Consider the following 18,314-nt stretch of genomic DNA (forward strand, 5'->3'; position numbering starts at 1 on the left):
CACCTGTTGAGAGAAAAAGAATAGAAAACAAGCAAAAAAACAAAACAAAGCAACATACTATACACAACACCATCGCATTAATCTAGCTAAGTGTAAACAGCAGTAAATACTAAATATTGAATGTTGTTGTGCAGCACGCAGGACAGACAGCGCACAATGTGCTTTGAAGTAGCAGCCAAGAAAGGTGTGATTTAAGTCTACGAACAGTGAACACCCGTGTGCACACCTGTGTGGATCGGCACGCTTGTATTCAAATGGTTTCCCCATGTAATGGTCTGCTAGAGGATGTAGAGAGCCATAGCCCCGTCCCCCAGGGCATGAAGCAGGCATGGAGGAGATCCAGGCCCCAGACATCCAGAGGCCCCAGAGTGCAAGAGCCCAAGGAGGACCACCGGAGGGGCATCCGTGCCACCTTCATGGGAAGGGCTGAGGATCCCCAGACGAGGGGTCACCCAGTAGCCACCGGGCAGAAGCTAGAGGGGGCTGCACCGGCGTGCCCGCCGGCTCCGCCGGCAGCCAGCTGTGCCAGAGTGAACCGAGCCGCAGGCACAGAGGCCGGAGGCCCGAGGGCCCCCCGCGCCCCGGAAGAGGCCTGACCGAGCAGCAGGCGCCAGGCCCCGCCAAGTAGCCACCGGGAGTGAGCTGGCACATGACCTGAGCGCCCAGCCCCGGACACCAAGAACCAACAATGCACCGACCCCTGAGGGCATCAGTCACCGGCAGGGAGTGTGGTGAGGGGAGATAGCCCTCCACACTTTGGAGGGCCTGGGAGTTCCCAGAGAGGTGGAGTCTAAGACCCGACCTGACATATAGACACAGACAAACAGGCACACACAGACACAGACATGCATTCCCACCCTCATGCACACATATACAAACACTCAGCACTCACCCAACGTAGGAATAAACGTAAATGGACATGTACACACAATCACACTCCCCAAACATACTCTATACCCCGGGTCCAGGTATCCTCACCCCCAGAGATGGAAACGGCACCCAGACCCAAGAGATGTTACCCTTCCCTCCGGGGTGGAGGCAAGCAGACCGCCCCAGGCTCCGCAGCAGCAGGGAGGCCAATCGGACAGCCAGCATCTCTTCCCAGCCCCCCCGCCCCGATGGCTAGCAGAGAACGGGGGTGTGTTAAGACCCCATACCTCCCTCCTCCCGCTCAAGTGTAGTGTTGCTGCGTGTTGCTCTAAAGTGTATTTAAAACAAGGGAGAGCATGGTGCTGCTGCCAGAGAGCAGCAGGTGTTAGCACGGCCCCTCCCGAGAACCCTCAATGTCTACATGGATTTAAAATTGAGAGGTGGGCACCGGCGCCAGAGGTAGGTTTGAATACACAGACCGTCTACTGGACGCCGTTAACGTGCCCACCCTCAAGGCCCTATATATATATATATGTGTGTGTGTTATGAGAGTGTAAGTAATGTGGATGTCTAAGTTGTGAGATAAAATTGAGGCACAGGTGGCCAGAAGAGGACAGAGGGGGGGGAATGTCTCCCCTGCACCCTGGTGACACACCCGCACCCCAAAGCCCTACCTGTGTGGGTGGGTGTGGTGGAGCGGGAAGAGGGAGGCAGCCGGGGATGGGGAGGAAAAGAAGGGAGGGGAGGGTGTCCCTCCCTAGGGCCAGCTCCCCCGCTGACCCCAATATGCACCCCCGTCCCCTGGTATCCACCAAGGCAAGGGAGCCCAGGCCCATCCAGACCGGGGCCTACGGCAGCAGCACCGCCAAGCCCCACAGGACCCGGGGCAGCCCACCCCACCCCACCGCAGAGGAAACTGTACCCACCCCAACATTCAATCATCTCCCAGACTACACAAGACACAGACACCCAGGTTAAGTTTATTCTCCACCTCTCCTATGTCTCTCCCCCACCTGCAGAGTGGACTCCTGCAAAGATGGAACAACCTCCCTGCCGGTTCAAGAGCCCCCCGGTTAGGCCGATGCACAAGAGGCCCCCTGCGCCAGGGCTGAGCCCCCGTGCACCCACCCTCCCACAACCTCGGCGACACACCGACGAGGACCGAAGCCCCCAAGGCCCAGCCAGAGCCCAGCACGGAGGCGAAGCACCCCCGAACCCCAAACCCCCACGCCCGCCCCGGATCCACTCAGGGGCAGCCAGGCCACCAGGCCAGTAACCTACGTCCGCCAGCACAGACCATCCTCCAGCCCCGCTGCACGCGGCCACGAGGAGAACAACCTCTGAGAGCGACCAGAGCCACTAACCAGGTTATGAACACAACCCCCGGGTTAAGCCCTCCAGGGATAACGTCTCTAGGGGTCCTCCAGGTGCCCTAAGCCCATCCCAACCTCCACATCAACCACAATAGCCAAGGCGGGACCAAACCACGACCCCCCACCCCCGCTAGGTGATGGAGCCGATCAAAGGAGCCCAGAGGGATTGATCTAATGTGGTGGCAGAGGCTATATTGGGACTAATGTGATCTATTAGATAGTTTCTATATTGGCTAGAATTAAGATTATTTTTATTTTTCCAGTTCATGAGGACCGTTTTCTTGGCGATGCATAGGGCAATAAAAACCATGTGGACTGTATTAATTTCTGTAGTGACATCATCCAAATTTCCCAACAAGCATACTAAAGGGGAGGTTGGAATTTTACATTTCAGACACTTTGATAAGTCCTCACATATCTCGTGCCAAAACTTCTGCACTGGTGGACAGAACCAAAGAGCGTGGATGTAACTGTCTGGTGTATTGCCTTGACAGTGTGAGCAGTTGTTGGCGGATGTAAAGCCCATCTTAAACATTCGATGTCCTGTATAGTGCACTCTATGCAGTATTTTGTATTGTATTAATTGCAGATTGGGATTTTTAATCAATTTAAAGGTTTTTAAGCAAATCTGAGACCAGACGTTTTGGTCTAAGCTATAAGCTATAAGGTTTCTCTCTAACATATTGGGATCTTTAACCTATTATATAAAAAGGTAACAGTTTAGGTGACAGCTGGTTTTACTTGTCACTATATAAATAAAACTGAATTAAATGAACTGACATTTTGCAAAAGTTCGCAGTTGGGGTGCTTCAGTGTCATCTTTCTGCCTTTGCATCATTTTCAGATCCTTGGTATTGAGTATTAGCGCAGTTTAAAGAGTAAGACAACTTATCTCGATCAGAAACTACCAACACATGATAATTCATGATAAATAATTATAATGCATAACAAATAATTCTGCCCTGCCTTAAACAGTGCATTAATTTTAAGTAGTCAAAGTTCTGAGAAAAGCTTGAGTGTTGCCCAAGCTTTTCTTCTGTTTGCAGGAGTAATTTTCTCTACCATAAATAAATACATAAATAACGTGAAGATGCCTGTTAAAGTTCAAGGGCATGTCTATATCTTTACATTACTTTATTTATTAGTCAAACCAATAAAATAAGCAGAAAATTAAATGCATATTATTCTCAGTGTGACATTTGGACTTTTTTGTGTTATAGAGAGCTGTGTGGTACGAAAAATAATGTTATAAATAGTGCCACCTAAAGGTCGATCTAAGAATTGTGCGTGATTGCCTGTTATGCACAATTCTTAGGTCCGTTAGGCTGGACGTCAATTTTCTTATACAGAAAAACAAGACATTTAATGCTAAACTAAATTAATATGATAAATATCGCTAGACTCTTCAGCTGACTGAATCAATTTTTGACATTTTTTTTGAGTCAAAACAGTTTTAAATGTCTTCTCTGAGTTCAAGATCCAAGTAAAGCGTAAAAAAACTGTTGTTTTTTCTGCATTTATTTGTTTACCGTACTATGAGTTAAGATATATGAGGCTATATAAAATAATAAATAAATAAATAACCTCATGAGAACCAATCTATTCATTTATATCCTCTGTAATGGACATTTGTTTTTTTGTCTTTATCTTTCGACTTATTTGAGCTACCCTATAAGTCCATACATACTTAATAGAGGAAATACCGGGATTTCCATTGGTATCTGATTTTGTGTCTTTTAGCTCCAAAGAGGAAGGAAATAACAAAAGAAAAGGTTTAATTGAGAAGATTATTTTTTCCTTTGTTCTCAGGAGGATGAATAATATGTTGAAATGTTCAGTACCCCAGGCTTTGTTTTGCTGTCGGTGTCGGATGAATTAAGGCGGAGCAGTAGACCTCATCACAAGCTTCACTTCATCACTCTTTCCCCCTGCACCCCAGAAAACACACATTTCTCTGCAGGTTAAGTAGGCGAGTACCCCTCTCAGCCAACACAAGTCACAGTAACAGGACCAGCGTATCAGTGGCATCTTTAGCTTCATATTCGTGTGATCAACCCCGTGTGAGTTTTAGTCCAGTGCGCGGGGAACTTTACACAGAAACAAAGGAAATCTGGCACCAAGTAAACCATTTAAATGGGGGAACAGATGACCACAAACGGCAAGAATGGCACCTCCACAGCTTGTGTGCCAAACAGTCACCCAGAGAACGCTGAAGAGGTGGAAGGAAGGGGGCACTGGGGAACCAAAGCCGAGTTCATATTGACTGTGATGGGTGCGATCATTGGACCCGGGAATGTGTGGAGGTTCCCCTACTTGTGCTACAGAAACGGAGGAGGTGGGTGAAAGAAACGTAAAGAAACGCTCTTAGTCGTCAGGCACATTTTGTCCACCAGTATTTTTTTCCTCCGTGCGTTAGAACGAAAAATTCCGCCTTTCTTACAGGTGTGTTTTTCATCCCATACATCTTGTTCATATTCACGTGCGGGATCCCCCTCTTTTTCCTCGAGACTGCCTTGGGACAGTACACTAGCCAGGGGGGAATTACTTGCTGGAGAAGGATTTGTCCGCTCTTTCAAGGTAATTAAAATAAACTTCTCCAAACTTTTCTCCGAAATGTCAGTCATAATTTATACATATTCAGTGAGTCCTTATATTTATCAACGGGCTTGTATCCTAGTCTATTTTTATGCGTGCTCGATTATTCCCCTAGAACAGGGGTCTGCAACTTTTAACACCCAAAGAGCCACTTGGACCCGGTTTCCATGCAAAAGAAAACACTGGGAGCCGCAAATACTTTTTGAAATCTAAAATGAAGATAACACTGCATATATTGTTGTTGTTTTTTTTTTACCTTTATGCTTTGTGTGAACAACTAAAGTAAGTAAGTAAAGTTTATTTATTAAGCGCTTTTCACAGACAGGCAGTCACAAAGCGCTGTACACAAATATTAAAATAAACAATACAATTAATAGACATTATACACAATGTAAAAGATCAAATGTAAATAATGTAAAGAATATAAAATACGTAGATCAACAAAAGGCTTATTTGAACAGAAAAGTTTTTAACTGCTTTTTAAAAGAATCCACAGAGCAACTAAGGTGTGTTGCTTATGAACTCCATGGAGTGCTACAGAGAAAATTTTTTATTTATGTAATTAACACATTTTGAACTCTTAAAAAAATATAACAAAAGGAAAGACACCCAGCTGAACTAAAATGATCCATGTAGCAAACAAAAACTGTTGTGAGCCGCCACCCTCATATCGCCTTTGGGCTTTTAGAGCCTTGACCTGACTTTTAAAAAGTAATTGGAAAAAAGCACTATGCTGCTAAAATATAGATATTTGCAAAATTCTGCCTAAATATGTATTTTACCTGGTTAATGTGTGTGGCGGGGCGTGGTCTGCAGCGCCGCTGCAGGGGAGGCGGACGCACCTTAGCGGCACCCGCAATCACGCCTCGCCACCTTAAAGTCTGTGCTCTCTCTGCTGTTGTGTTGTCGGGCTGTGAGCTGAAAAGCTACAGCCGGCTGTATGCGTACAGCAACCGTGTGTGAAAAGCGGTCAATAAAGAGATGCTGAAAAGCGTGTTCATGCAAACATCGTCGGGTCTGCCTTGATATGTTTACAATAAGACTTATCGTCCCGAACCTCTGCGCACAGCATCTGGAATTCGGGGCTTTCATCTTTACGCAGGACTGTAAACTGTCATCTGTGAGGCGTGAGCGGTGTTTGTTTTAACATAGGTCATGGTGGAGCTGCTGACATAATGTGGATCCGAGGATCCATAACTGGCCTACCTGGGGTCGAAAGTCTCGATAAATGCACGGCGTTTCGGCGGGTACACCGGCTTCCGCGAGTGTGCCGCTTATTTTGAGCGGTGAAAAAATAATAAGATATAATTTTATTTTTATATTTCAAAATCACAATAATCTTCCAATTTAGAACTACAAGTTAAAAAAAGAACTAAACACAAATAAAATACACTTCAGCTAAATACTTCTCTTTTTTTTCCCAAACCACCCGGAGCCGCAGTATAAGGACAAAAGAGCCGCAGGTTGCCGACCCCTGCCCTAGAAACACCGCTGAGACCTCCTCCGTGTCCAAAAATGGTCTCGGTCCAACAACAAACAGTGTTGAGGCAAGGTGCCAGAGGGGAAGTTGTTTACACTTCCAGTAAGAAAGTAATCACTGCTACTGGAAGAGGAAGAATGATAAATTATTTATGCTCATGTAAAAGATTACTACAAGCATGATTGTTAAGTGTAAGAACCACATGAATGCATTTCATAAATATGTTGGTTACATTCCATTTATGTCCCTGCTTCATCGCACAACGACCTTATTTATATACAGTAAACCTCTGCAAAGAGAAAGTGTTTACACAGTGTTTCGACTGACATTACACTTGTATATAGCTTACGTCTGCTGCAACACCTTTTAGCTCTCAGACTTTAGGTGCTGTGCAAGAACAGAACAGTTTCAATAATTGGCCATTACCAATTTTATTTATTTGTTTGTTCATTTTAGGCATGGGCTATGCCAGTCACTTAATCATCGCATTCAGTGCAACATCTTATATTATAATCCTGGCATGGGCGTTCTTTTACCTGTTCCAGTCTTTCAGTGGGGATTTACCTTGGGCCACATGTGGACACTACTGGAACACAGGTACTACAGTACTGGTATATTCTAAAAAGCAGTGACTATTGTATGCATTGCTTGTTGTGTGCTGTAATAGTTTTGAATATAGAATATATGAGATATAATTTGAAGGCAACACCTTTGACACTGTAAATGGGCATTTTTACTTTGCTTATGTTTTATTTCCCTATTCCAGACTCGTGCTTGAACTTAAGCCATCTGAATCTGAGTATGACGTCCAGACTGAACACTACTCTTCCTGTTGTGGAGTTCTGGCAGTAAGCATATACTCACACAAGTTAAACAGAATGCTTTTTCCCCCTTTTTCACTCCCCTCCCTTACTTGTCTCGTTCCCTCTCTCCTCCTTTCTTTATGATCATTTTCAGATGTTTTCTTTTAACTCTCCACTTCCTCCCACACTTTTTTTTGTCATCTGTCAGTCATCCAATCTAGCACTCAGTTTTCCTCCCTCCCAATTTCCACATGTCCTTCCCTTTCACCTGCCATTCATTTGTGGTCTCCCGGTCTCCCTCTCACCCACACCACTACTCCCTTCATTTGACCAGGCGTCGGGTTTTAAAGGTCTCTGGTGGTATTGAGGAAGTTGGGGGCTTGCGATGGGAACTGGTCCTTTGTCTCATCCTCAGCTGGATTATCTGCTACTTTTGTGTTTGGAAGGGTATCAAGTCGACAGGAAAGGTTAGTAATTTAAAAACTGAACTTTTTTTTAAAATTTTTCCTTTAAAAAAACAAACAAGAAAATTCGTAATAGTATATCATAAAACCATTCTAAAAAGATTTTAAAAGTCCTGATAATGTGGCCTTGTGAAAGAATGTACATTAAAAAAATAACAGAGGATTTAACCTAGAGCCTTGTGGAACACCGTGCTTGTTGACAGCAAACAAACAACAAAAAACAGTGACTCAGTGCAAAAATCCAAGATGTCTGAATTAGCAATAAAAGAGCCTTTATTAAAAATCAAATCAGTTTTTATTAGAGGGTTGCAGAATGTATGTATTTCCACATAAAATTTGTATACATCATTGGGTTATTTTATATTTGAAGGCTAAACCAAGGTTATTAGAGCTAACTAAAACTAAACTAAAAACTAACATGAGGCAACTTAGTTAACTAAAATAAAAATAAAAGCTAGGCTTTTGAAAAAAAGAAAACAAAGTAAATTTTTTTGTGAAATTGGAAATAAAAAATATAATAAAATATTGAGGGACTCACTTTTAGTATTTGTTCATTTTAAAATTTCAAACTACATAATAAGGATTTGATGTGCGTGTTTATTGAGACTTTGGATGTCTAAGACTGACTTTCTGAAATCTTGTTTCTGACCTATGCTTTCTATCTTAAAAAGACTAAAACTAACACTAAAACAAATAAAAATATACTGAAACAAACAGAACATTTTCAACATTTTCAAACAATAAAGATTAAACTGAAATCATCAAACCCATTCTAAAAACCAAATAAAATGCTATATAAAAAAAAAAATAGAAAATGCAAAACTATAATAACTCTGTGCTAAATGGGTATTGTGTTAGCTTGGGTAAAACTCCAACATCAGAACAGCATAGTTTTATTCTCTGTTTTACTCATGCTGGTCAAATTACACAGTATCGGCTGTATAATTGGCAATTAGAACCATCCATTCATGTATTTTTGAAGACATTTTCACATAGTTATAAAGCAAATAACTGCACTGTTGCACTGTTAAGACACTAACACAGGAGGTACAAGCAACCATTTAAAAAAAAATGTTTCTTCTGATTGTTGAAACTTTTGGCTAGTGGCTGCTGTAGCTTGCATGGTGCATGGGGTGAGTATTGCCCCATGACACAAACTGACATCTGCAAACTGACATCCTGCAATTCTCTAAGTTAATGCATGCATTAGAAACACTAGAATAGAGGCACACAAGCACAGTAGCTACTGGAGGGCACAGCACATTAAGTCAGTGTGTCATTACCCAGTCTTACATACCCATGCTTGATCAGGACTTGTTTTCATATTTTGATCTACTGCTACCCCTTTATCCACATTTTTTCATAAAAGTTGCTCAATAGAATGTGACAGATGTGACATCTGCAGCTGTTTCCTAACCCACTTATATGTCCAAGCACTGGTCTGTCTCCTGCTCCCAGTTTTCCTGTATACCTGTATTATAAGTGTCATTACTGCCTGATGTAATTGTCTGTCATAGCTACCCATCTCATGCCATTTATCTTGAATTGTGTTGCTAGCAATGCTTGTTGTGACATGTGCTGTTGTCCTTTTTATGAAGAAGATGAAGGAAGTCTTTTTCTGGCTACATAAATGAACATACGCAGTCTCCAAATAGTCAAATGAAATAGTCTCTTCCTATGTTCTTTTAGGACACTGCTGAACATGCAGCAGCTATGTCTCCATTCTCTATTCAGTTTACGTTCCAGATGCTTGCATGAAAACCATCTATGAACTCATTTGAATTAATCTGATACGGAAGTGTATGGTTTTTGAACTTGTTATTCATGAAATTTATGAGTAATGGGGACAAGATTCACTATTATCTGTGCAGTGTGTGACAGGTTTCTTATTGTAAGATCTGAATGGTGCAAAACCGATACAAAGCATAACTTGGCTGGGGTTAGTTGAAGTTTCTTTCAACTTTCCAAAGAACAGTTTTGGTAAAGTATTTAGTAAGCTTTACATCATGTTTTAAAGCACTGATTAGTAATATCAGAAGAGCAGCTATATAGAAAAGCTGTTGGTGTGATTTTTATCCTTTCAAAAGGTAAGTAATATTCACGTTTAAGCTAAACATTACACTGGAAGTTATAGTGATCTGATTAACGTTGTGGGAACTGTTTATTTCAAGAGTAATACACCCAAGATGCTACTAATGTGCCACACCAAAGCTGGATTTAGGAAAGCAAGCGTGCAATACAGTAAAACTAAAGAAAGAAATATGAATAAAATAATGAAATGACAGGTCAAAACAAACTATAACTTTCTTTACCATCTCTTTTCTCTGCTTTATTTTTTTTTCAGGCAGCCTACTTTACAGCAACCTTCCCCTATGTCATGCTATTTGTTTTGCTTATACGTGGTGTTACCCTCCCAGGGGCAAAGGATGGGATCATTTATTACCTCTACCCTGACATCTCTCGCCTGTTAGATGCCCAGGTAAAGAAAGCACATAGAGAACCGAGACCAGAAAAGCTAGATGTTTTACAGTGACATTCATGCACTACAGACAGACACACGATAATTTTGTTTGACCTTTCCAGGTGTGGATGGATGCTGGCACTCAAATCTTCTTCTCTTATGCCATTGGCCTTGGTTTCCTCACTTCTCTTGGGAGTTATAACACTTACAATAACAACTGTTATAAGTAAGTCCAGTACTAACTGTCATAAAGATCATTATGATCATCTTTTAAGTTGAGCGTCAGCGTCTGCAACATCTGTGTCTAAGTATTTCTACTTACCGTATTCATTTTATTGCAGGGACTGTTTCTACTTGTGTCTGCTGAACAGTGCCACGAGCATTGTGGCAGGCTTTGCCATTTTCTCTGTGTTGGGTTTCATGACATATGAACAAGGAGTGGATATTTCTGAAGTAGCAGAATCAGGCATGTACTGTCTCACTTCAGTTCAACTATATACTGGACATGAGAGTGGCAGTTTCATACATTTTCTTTGAGGCTTTCTGGTGTTGTTCAAATAATCAGGAAACCTGCATGGCAGCAAACTTTTCACCCTTTGGGAAGATCTTATGATTCTTCTTTTCTTTCTTTCAATGATAAAAAGCTTTCTGGCAGAGCTCATATGTTGCGCTGCCATTTTTTTTCTCTTTTGATATTTTGGCTTAAACAAGTTTTGCCTCCGAGTGTCTGCACCTTGGGTCCTATTCCTGTCTGCACACAGCCGTTCCATAACACATCTTAGTTAAGGTGAGTCTGATTAAAGCTAACAAGTGGATACTAGGAATGCAGAGGCTAAAGTTGGCAAACCTGTATTATTATCAGCAGGTAATAATACAGGATTGCCAACTTTCAGGCCCTTTGGGAAGGTGGCTAATAGTTGAGGCATGTAACTATATTTATTATAGGCAATTAATTGGTATTAATTCATTTTTGGTATATATATATATATATATATATATATATAAGTAATAATCTGGCTCATCAAACCTTTAATTTTTTCTTTTTGAGGGAATCAGTAAGACAATAATGCCAAATTAGTTTCCACAGCTAGTACACCAGTATGGCTAGGCAATAAAAGTCTATGACGCTAGAAACATGGTTGAGCAGCTGAACTAAAATAACAAGCGAAAACAGGAATTTTAAATGGATTGTAATGCAGACCACAAGGCAAACTGCTGTGGCTGACAAAACAATAACAACAAAAAAGGATGTTTTTGTAAAGAAATTGATGGATCCCTTGGCCTCTTCTTTAGCACCATAATAGAGATAAATTCAATAAGACAATATACTGTAGTATCCACACATAACGATTCTGTGTCCTATAATTTACATCTTCGCTGTCTTTACATTATTTGTTTGTAGGTCCAGGGTTGGCATTCATTGTTTACCCCCGTGCTGTAGCCATGATGCCAGTGCCCCAAGTGTGGTCGGTGTGTTTCTTCCTCATGATCATTCTGCTTGGGTTGGATAGTCAGGTACTAATCAACGTTAGAGTATGTATGAATGAAGAAATGGAATACTATGTGACTAACAAACAAACCGTGTGTTGCAATTGGTTCCTTACAGTTTGTTGGTCTGGAGTGTGTGATGACATCACTGGTTGATCTTTTTCCTTGCCTGCATCAAGGCTATAGACGTGAGCTGCTCCTGCTGGCTGTATGCTGTACCTGCTGTTTGCTGGGACTCTCCTTGGTCACTGAGGTACTCATTCAGTACAGACAGAGCTACACGATAAGAAAACTTTAAGGAAGTTTTTGATACTGTTTGACCGATATAGCTCTTAATGTGATTTGTAGTGAGACTGAAAGAACTATATAAGGTATGTAGTCAACTGCTAACTAAACCTTAGTTATTGACACTACATGTTTTAGTGTACAGGTAGAATCAAGGGAAGTGGCCTCTACTGGAGCACATTTAAAAAAATAGGGAAGAAACAGTGGGGTTAAATCCATGTATTTACTTCTGCAGCGGTGTATACTTTATGAATGAGTTGTATCTGGGGGATTGCATGGGTTTCATTTGTCCACAGTTTCCATGCTAAGTAGAGTGGATGCAGCTGTCATGATGAATAAGGCTTGCTATGCAGCTACACACATCTTGCAGTCATTGAGCAGAACATGCCGTAGTATTTTAGAGTCAAATGTGAGACCAACTTGAAACTAAAGCTTGGCTGAAACTGGGCCTTGCAACAGGCTAATGATTTCAAGCACAACAACAAATCCAAAACAGAATGGCTGACAAAGAAAAAAAAAATCAAGACGCTGCAATGGCCCAGACCTCAAACAGACTGAAATGCTGCAGCGGAGCCTTAACAGAGCTATGCATAAATAAATGGCTGCAAACCTTACTGAACTAAAGCAATGTTGTAGGGAAGACTGGGCTAAAGTTTCTCAGAATCAGAATTTTTTATTAGTCATTGGGAAGACTGGGCTGAAATTCTTCCACAATGACATTAGAGACCAAAGAAGTTGCTGCAAAAGGTGGTTTTATAAGGTGTTATATCATGGAGGTGCAGGCTTTTGGATTGAGCACTCATAACAAGCCAGATGATTAATTTCTTCTTTAGCCTGGAGCATGTGGTGTCTGTGTTTTCCAAAAATGTAAATTCATGTGACCACAGAGCAGTTCTTTTACTCCATGTCCATGTTGAATGAGCTCTGGCCCAGAGATAACAGCAGTGTTTCTGGATTGTGTCCACATAAGGCTTTTTCTTTGCCTTCATCTGCATTTGTGGGTGACGTGGCAGACAATGATTTCTGGAAGTGATCCTGAGACTAGTAGTGCAGTGATTTCCATGACAGAATCATGCCTGTTTTTAATGAAGTGCTGTTTGAGAGTTAGGGATCTCAGGCATCTAATATTAAGAATCAGCCTTGTCCATATTCAGTCTTGTTGACAGACAACATGTTATGTACACATAGATGATAAGTTGTTTACAGTCTTCACAATTTTACAATTTACAATTTGAAATTGTGAGATGGAACGGTTGGAAAAGTGATGATGAAGTCATCTGTGTCCCAAATTTTCTTGTTGAATATTGAGAATATTGAATATTGAATATTGGAGAAGTGAAAATGTTTTTTAGCTGGAGGATCCGGTCTTTTAGAATCAGAATCAGAATAGTTTATTAATCCCGAAGGAAATTATGGGTTACAGCAGGCAGCACGCTAATGGCGGATGCGCACTTACAAAGGAACCTTTATAAGTGTAGGGCAACTAAACTGGCCAAACGGAGCTCCAACACAAGCATAATGTAATTAGAGTACCATACCTGGAATGAATGTAGAAAAACATTAAAAGAGGCAAGACCACACCAGGCAAGACCCCAGGTGCAGGCTGTGTAAAGATGCCCCAGAGACAATCCAGCACATAACAGCAGAGTGCAAGACGCTAGCAAGCAAGGCATACATGGAACGCCATAACCAAGTGGCCGGCATAGTGTACAGGAACATCTGTGCCGAGTATAACCTGGAAGTCCCAAGGTCAAAATGGGAAATGCCCCCAAGGGTGGTAGAGAATGACCGAGCTAAGATCCTGTGGGACTTCCAGATACAGACGGACAAAATGGTGGTGGCTAACCAACCGGACATAGTGGTGGTAGACAAACAGAAGAAGACGGCCGTAGTGATCGATGTAGCGGTTCCGAATGACAGCAATATCAGGAAGAAGGAACACGAGAAGCTGGAGAAATACCAAGGGCTCAGAGAAGAGCTCGAGAGGATGTGGAGGGTGAAGGTAACGATGGTCCCCGTGGTAATCAGAGTACTAGGTGCGGTGACTCCCAAGCTAGGCGAGTGGCTCCAGCAGATCCCGGGAATAACATCGGAGATCTCTGTCCAGAAGAGCGCAGTCCTGGGAACAGCTAAGATACTGCGCAGGAACCTCAAGCTCCCAGGCCTCTGGTAGAGGACCCGAGCTTGAAGGATAAACCGCCCGCAGGGGCGTGCTGGGTGTTTATATATATATATATATATATATGTGTGTGTGTGTGTGTGTGTGTGTGTGTGTGTGTGCGTGTGTGTGTGTATGTGTGTGTATGTGTGTGTGTATATATCAACTAACTGTAATGACTCTGATTCCCTAAATTTTAACAGAAAGAAAAAGACACTGATCATCGGAGATTTCATTTGATAAGGTGGATTTCAAGATTCTGGCAAAAGGTCTATTTACCCTTTTCTTGAAAAACACTTTTAATTTTAAGAACTTTGCACTGCAAAAGTTTTTAGATAACAGATCTGAGATCACTCTGGTTAAGTCTCAAAATGGCAAAGACATAATTAGGCAACATACACGGGGGCTACAACAACTTACTGTTTTTTGGTGTAATATACAATTTTACAGTATTACCATGGCAACCACAATTAGAATAAACATCAGAATTTTTATAAGTTTGCATCTAATTGGTATAGAACCATCAAACTGCTTTAGTAAAATTTTAATTACTCTAGTAAAATGTAAATTGCTCCAGTAAACCCTAAGGAAAAAATATTGCATTATAAAGTCATGCCAAGAGACATGACCAAGCATGCTTGTGTCAACTGTTGTGAGTGAGACTGAGTATGTCTGTGATTAGCTTTATTTCCTAACTTTCTTTTTAGCATTGGATTTGTATGACTGTGTATTATTCCTTCTGTCCTTTTTTGTTTTTTTAGGGAGGAATGTATCTGCTCCAGCTGTTAGATCATCATGTCTGTAGTGGCACCACTCTGCTGCTTCTCTCTTTTTGCCAGTCTGTGAGCATTGGCTGGGTGTATGGTAAGTCACCGACAAATAGCCAACCAATTACAGACTGTGTTGTGACATAAAAAAGACGCTGCTCAGATTCAGAACAATTTTCATTGAGACAAAGACCAGCGTGTGCTTGTTTGGTATAAATTAGTTTGAAATAAATGGCTGGTCTTTCTAATAGCTCTCTTTTACCTAAAGGTGCTGATCGTTTTTATGGTAACATCTCAAACATGATTGGCTATCGTCCACACCCATTCATGAAGTACTGTTGGCGCTACATCACTCCTTTCACCTGTTTTGTAAGTCATGTCATATAATAATGTATAATTTGTGTTTCCCTTTCCACAGTTTTGGCACTGCAGAGTATTCACACTTTTCAGTTTCACACTGAAGAATAATCCACTTTGTCTTATCTCATCACAGGGCACCTTTATCTTCTCCATTGTCAGATATTCCCCGCTGAAGTTCAGTAGCACTTATGTTTATCCACTCTGGGCCAACATCTTGGGCTGGTTCATTGCCACAGTCTCCCTCTCCCTCATTCCACTGTTTCTATTATATAAAATAATCCAGGGAAAGGGCACTCTTCGACAGGTGAGCCTTTTTTTTTCTCAAAAATTATGGAATCAGTATGAGGTAGCTTATATTTGATGGGGAAGGGATTCACTTTTAAGAACCATCACTGACAAAGAAAAACATTAACTTATGACATACATTGAGCATTCACTGTTTTTATTGTTTATGCTTAGTTATTTTGGTGTATTAATAGACATAGAATAGTTTTTATCAGTGGGAAAAGCTGTTAAATGTATGAAAATGCAGTTAAAAGTCCAAAACCTATGACCCTGTTCACATTTTCCAAAGCAGTCCAGTCTGAGTTGGAGACTTTGGTTGGCTGATTATGGCCCCTGGGTCTGAGAAAAGTGTTTGGATTTTCCTACATTGTTAAATTCAGTGTTTGAACATTTTTAAAGAGTTTTGGGGGATGAATGACGTAATTGAATGTAGTTGTGCTTTTTTTGTTTAAATCTGGGCAGTTATACAGAAACAAAGGCCTCAAACTGGGTTTGTTCAAGAATTGTTAAATACAACTTGGACTGCATACACTGAATCTCTGGCCTTTCACCAGGAGTATCAGCAGGAGATCTCAAATCCTCTTACATAAGAATGGGATTATGGAAAACACTTTTAGAATTAATACAGGGAAAACAATGGACTCTTTTTTTCTGTTTAGCCTTACTCCACCATAATGTGACCGTGGCCTCTGAGTTTCATGTTAAGTCAGTTCTGTTCTACTGCTGCAAATACTTATCAGCACATGAAACGTATTTCACCTGTTTTGTGTTTTTATTACATCTTCATGAAATGTCAAATTATAATTTTGTAATACTGAATTGTTCTTTTACAGGAAAACTGAATGCAATTCTTTCATTGGTTGTAAAGTTTCAAGATTGTATTTAATTGCGCCTCATATCTTCCAAAAATGTTAATCAAAAATCAATTTAAAGATGGCTTTTTTTAAATCCTCAAAACAATTACAATCTACAATTTATCCTTTCTTTCCTCAGCGTTTCTTAGAGCTCTGCCAGCCTGTGGACGAACCGTTGTTTGATCAAAACCTCCATCTTGCTTTAGGAAGAGATGGTACAGCAGACCACACAGACCTCGCTACTTTATCATGCAACGGGGAAAACGCTCAATGAACACAATAACATAACGGACATTGTAAATTACTCTCTGCTTCTTTGAGCTTTTATCCATCTAATGAAACTTAAAGAGTGCTTTGAAAAGAACAAGCATGCCCTGAAATTTTTACCTACAGCTTTCACATTTGTACCTTACCTTAGTTTACCTTTATCTAATTATATTTCATCTTTAAGCTTTAATATCTTCAATAGCAATAAACATATATTATCAAAATATATTAGAACAAGCTTATATACTGTTTATATAGTTTGTCTTAAGCGAGCTGAATAATAGAACTACACACACACACACACACTCTCATATAATTTTAAGCTGTGTTACCATTTCATATGAATAAATAAATCCCATCCAGTGATGGGATCAAAATGCTGGCATCGGTAGTCAGTACTACATTATTCCATGACTAAAGTACTCATGTAGTAGCCATCTGTAAACTCAGGCGTAGTTTTGAACTCATCTTGTAATTCTTGTAACTGTATCTTGACTGTTGACCAAATCTGTCCAGACAATTGTTACTATTAATTTAATTATTATTTTTTACTATTTTGTATTGGTATTTTGTTTGTTTTGCTTAGTCACTTTGTTCATTTCATTTCAGTTTCAAATATTTAAGTGTTTGCTTCTTCATTTTTTCCATAACATGGAGGGTTTTGTATTAAATTCAGAATGTGATTTGCAATAACGACGTCCCAGTCTCAGAAAACACATTCTTCTTGTGGTGTTGTGTTGATAATTTTGACCAAAGGGACAGACTAAAGCTGAAGAAATTTTCTGTATATTATTATTTTAGCTTAGATTCAATAAGATATGAAAAGTGGAAAAAGCAGCCAAAATCTACAGAAAGGCTGAAGACCACTTAAAAATTCTACAAGAATATTTTGCTCCTTGTAGGGTAGCTAACTGTATTGATCTAACAATGGAAATTGTTGTGTTACCGCAGCAGTATAAAGAATAGGAAGCAAAATATGAAGAAATGAGGAGCGGCTTCCAACGTACTGTAAGTTGTTCTGTTTCGCAATTTCCTGAATAAAAAAAATTAACCCTATACATTTTTTTGTGCAGTAAAGCAGATTATTAAATTCTTTTATTAAAATGTATTTGAAGAGAAAATAAATATTTTCCACTTAGTGAACCAAACTATAATTTATATATATATATATATATATATATATATATATATATATATATATATATATATATATATATATATATATATATATATATAATTACAAAGCGTGTGTCTGTTGGTAAAATAAGTGTTGGACACGTCACCAGTTTTTAAAGTAGATATATTTCTAAAGCTTCTATTGACATGAAATTATCACTAGGTGCCAGTAACAACTCATCCAATCTACACATGCAAAGAAATAAAAACATAGATGTCTATAAATTAAGGTATGTGTAATAAAAAAGTACTGAACTCACTTCCTGAAATTTATTTTCAAAAGCCTTTGTTGGTGATAATGTCTTCAAGATCCTGTATGGAGAAACTTGTCTCATGCATTCCCCCAAATGGATTTTGGTCCATTCTTCCACACAAACCATTTATACTTTTTTCCACTCCTGCACAGTGGGCGTGGACCACCCATAATTTTGTTGTACATATAAAATGACAATAAAGGGCTACTCTATTCTATTCTAAATCCTGACTGTTCTGTGGATTCAGGTGACTGGCCAGCTTCCACCAGCTTTAATTCCTTCTCTGAAACCAACTGAGAGTTTCCTTGGTTGTGTTTGGTGAACTGGTGTTCTTTTCACTAACAGGATTATGGCCCCAACAGTGCTCACTGGAA

At 40.4% G+C, this 18,314-nt stretch overlaps 1 protein-coding gene across 1 annotated transcript; it reads left to right on the top strand.

Moving 5' to 3' along the window:
* The first annotated feature begins 4,254 nt into the window (after positions 1-4,254).
* Positions 4,255-16,709, top strand: LOC102787313 (sodium- and chloride-dependent GABA transporter 2-like). The gene is made up of 14 exons (XM_087847422.1): positions 4,255-4,578; positions 4,686-4,820; positions 6,775-6,915; positions 7,085-7,166; positions 7,456-7,588; positions 9,930-10,064; positions 10,169-10,272; positions 10,388-10,512; positions 11,449-11,561; positions 11,653-11,787; positions 14,739-14,841; positions 15,013-15,113; positions 15,238-15,408; positions 16,383-16,709. The coding sequence occupies exons 1-14, from the start codon at positions 4,377-4,379 to the stop codon at positions 16,515-16,517; spliced, it is 1,815 nt and encodes a 604-aa protein (XP_087703548.1). The 5' UTR covers positions 4,255-4,376; the 3' UTR covers positions 16,518-16,709.
* Positions 16,710-18,314: the final 1,605 nt, after the last annotated feature.

This window comes from Neolamprologus brichardi, chromosome 10, assembly GCF_056152115.1.
Source record: "Neolamprologus brichardi isolate AB-2024 chromosome 10, ASM5615211v1, whole genome shotgun sequence".
NCBI classification, from domain to species: Eukaryota; Metazoa; Chordata; class Actinopteri; order Cichliformes; family Cichlidae; genus Neolamprologus; species Neolamprologus brichardi.